Raw genomic sequence first — 3,492 nt, forward strand, 5'->3', positions numbered from 1 at the left:
ATGACCTTCTGAACTGTTACAACTTGGTGTTATGCCACTAATCTGATCCACCTTCAATTTTAATAACTGATAGAAACACTTACCAAGACCCTAATTTTGGCATCAAAAACATTACTTTGTAGGTCAAAATCATAAAATAACTCCATGTTAATTTGTTAATTTATGAGATAGAAAACATGCAATCCTGAATTCTAAAAAGGCAATTTAATAACTTATCCCAATTACTCTTCCAGGAAGAGAGAGGGTGTTTGGAATTACATTAGAACATAATGTTCAGAATAAAAAACATCTGGAAAGAAAAATCAAGGGCCAATAAATATTCAATCTACATGAACTATAGGAAAATAGGAGAAAATACTGAAACTCCATGGAGACGCACAGAAGCCCATGACCACTTCCGAGATTACTCTTTGGATACTTCATTCAATTCACCTAATGGCTTATAAAGTGTGCAACCCGGTTCAGGAGGGCGTGTCTTTAATTTAGCTCGGAAAGCTGGTGAGTGCAGACAGACTCTAATCACAGGTGACTGACATCATTAGCGTGATTAAGAAGTTTCTAGTCTTGGAACTCCTTCACCCCAATCACCCGCTATGCTTTGGACCCAGGTTTCAGACCTGCAAACACTTTAGGGTTCTTAAGGGCAAGTGAGAGCTCGTTGAGGAAGGAGATGAAGTGGGAGTCCCTCTCCGATTTCTTTGACTCAAAAATGACGACAATGGTAAAGTGAGGTTCTGGGCGGGTCAGAAAGTAGGTGCTCTGGACTTTGTCGTCGTAGAAGTGGACCACCTTCTCCAAGCTGTTCAGGTCCGAAGTGCGGTCCGTCATGATCATGATGACGTTGGGCCAGTGCATGACCGGCCTGTCGCTGGGCAGAGAGACCACAGCCGGATACTGGTCCACGCCCTTAGGGGCCTCTCTGTAAGAGTGGGGGTGGTGGTAGCCATGACCTTGAAAGCTCTCAGAACCTCGGTTGTCGAAAATTAAGGACACGTTGGCAGCATCATACTTCCTGATAAAGCTGGAGATCTTTCCAAACAGGTCCGGGTTGGCCTTTGCAGTCAGCGCCTTCATTTCCGAGGCAGTTGTCTGCCGGCTTAGCGCTTCGTGAAAGTAAAAGCTGAACTTGGCCAGAAGCATGCTTTTGAGTCTCAGGAGCCACAGGAACAGGTGTGGGGGCTGCACCGTCTTCTGAGACTGACCCCCAAACAAGTGCTTCTTGGTCTCCCGCTGCTTCTCGAAGATCTGGCCCCAGGTCTGCAGCTTGGTGTGGGCACTGTGTAAGTTGACCAGGGAGGGGAGGAACTTCCACTCGGACACCTGGGCCTGGGCCTTCAGGAGGTGACTCAGGACATCGACTTCCAGCTGGAAACTGCTTTCCAAAGGACTGAGGATTGGGTGGTGAAATCTAAAAGGGGCAGGGGAATTAATAGAGAAAGTGAAAGTTACTCCACTGGCACCACGGATGCCTTCCGCCCTAAAAGAAACAATGAGGCCAGACAAATATTACATTTCAGGGGAGGGAAAGGAAAGATGGAAGAATTCCATGTTTATTTATTTAAAAATCCTGATATAACCTCACCAGTTCAGAGTTATGTCAACATCATATTCTCCTATGGAAATAGCCTGATGTTTTTTTAAAAAATAAAAGTAGTCACTACCTTCTTTCTAACAACAGAAAAATTGTTAGCTATAGCTCATTTTATCATCATTTACATCCAACACTTTCCTTAAGAGGACATGAATTCCCTGTACAAACCTTCAGAAAGAATTCGTATCAAGCTCTTCCATAACATATACTAAAAGTACTTAAATGCTCAACATTAATTAAAGATAAATGTGAAAGTTGAAGCTATTTTTCATCCTCAAGAAGAGCCAAAAACTCAGTGTTGGTCTGCCAAGACACAGACATGAGTATGACGACATGTCACTCCAGTCTCCACTCTGCTGACTGGGTAAGGGGCTGTCAGTCAAAAGTACACACCTAGGCTATGGCAGCACATTCCAAAGAGTCGGAGTACAGAATAAATTAACAACTATTTGCAGAGAACATGTGAAAGAAAAGGAAGGAAGGAAGGAAGGGAGAAAGGGAGGGAGGATCACTCCACAGACGAGAGGAAAATATAAAAACAGGGCTCAGCACCTATAGCTCAACCGGCTAAGGCACCAGCCACGTACACCTAAGGTGGTGGGTTCGAATCCCCAGCCCGGACCCGCCAAACAACAATAACGGCTGCAACCAAAAAATAGCCGGGTGTTGTGGTGGGTGCCTGTGGTCCCAGCTACTTGGGAGGCGGAGGCAGGAGACTCGCTTGAGCCCAGGAGTTGGAGGTTGCTGTGAGCTGTGATGCCATGGGCACTCTACCCAGGGCAACAGCTTGAGGCTCTGTCTCAAAAAAAAAAAAAAAAAAGAAAATATAAAAACAGACATATCTGCGTAATGTTCGAAAGAGATATAAAATTCCCCTTCAGAAGCACTAACTTGGCCCTTCACAAATCCACGCTGCAGGGTTCTTTCCAGAAGTAGAGTGCTGGTCTCACACCAGTGAGAAGTCAGAAGCCCAGTTACAAGAGCTCTGGAGCACAACAAAGTGAATGTACTAAATGCCAAATCAAACAGTCCACAGAAGAAAGGGTGTCCCCCTGGCAAAGGGCAGTACCATGTTAATTTAGACCTAAAGTAATCCCACTTCCCAAAGAAAATCAACATATTATATAGAATTTCAACTTTTCAGAGTTTTTTTTATGTTGTTCAAATTGACTCAACACCCCTAATCTAGATTGCTTTTAGGTTAGGATGTGTCTGTGATCAGGAATTCCCTATTAATTAGGGAAAAGCAGCAGGAGGGAAGGTGGGATGTGGAGGGCAAGTAGGGCAGCAGGGTCGGGCGGCATCTGGACAGAGGTACCCACTGGCCCTGCACGGTACTGCAGCACAGACCCCAGACTCATCAGCACCCTCAGAGCAAAAAGGCTGTGTTCAGGGGCTGCCGCCAGGCCTTAAAGAACAAACTCAGCTTCTACAAGAAAAGGGAGAAATTCCCAAGGCTCTGACAGTGGGGGGTTCAAAGAAGGTTCAAAGAGGACAGCTCACAAGGCTAACGAATGAATACAGGTGAACACGGACTCCTCGGACAGCTCACAAGGCTAACGAATGAATACAGGTGAACACGGACTCCTCGGACAGCTCACAAGGCTAACAAATGAATACAGGTGAACACGGACTCCTCGGAGAGACCCAGACACGCCCACACATCACCCTGAACAGTACAGCAAGGTCCTGCTTTCCATAAAAAATAATTTTTAAAAAGTAGCAGGTGTGGTGCCCCACACCTGTGGCCCTTGCCACCCAGGAGGCTGAGACATGAAGATCCCTGGAACTCAGAAATTGGAGGCTGCAGTGAGCTGTGATCCTGCCACCACACTCCAGCCCAGAGCAACAGAGCAAGACTCCGTCTTAAAAAAAAAAAGCCAGCTATAACTTTTTTTTTT

At 45.7% G+C, this 3,492-nt stretch overlaps 1 protein-coding gene across 1 annotated transcript in view; it reads right to left on the reverse strand.

Annotated features, from left to right (window-relative positions):
* Positions 1–184: 184 nt before the first annotated feature.
* Positions 185–3,492, reverse strand: part of CUNH12orf66 (chromosome unknown C12orf66 homolog) — an 11,485-nt gene continuing 8,177 nt past the window's right edge. Inside the window, exon 3 of the mRNA XM_003798527.3 lies at positions 185–1,408. Coding sequence (XP_003798575.1) covers positions 592–1,408 — 817 coding nt within the window. The 3' untranslated portion in view covers positions 185–591. The remainder of the gene's footprint in view (positions 1,409–3,492) is intronic.

The sequence above is a fragment of the Otolemur garnettii genome, unplaced genomic scaffold (genome assembly GCF_000181295.1).
Source record: "Otolemur garnettii isolate 467f Iridium unplaced genomic scaffold, OtoGar3 scaffold00138, whole genome shotgun sequence".
Lineage (NCBI taxonomy): Eukaryota > Metazoa > Chordata > Mammalia > Primates > Galagidae > Otolemur > Otolemur garnettii.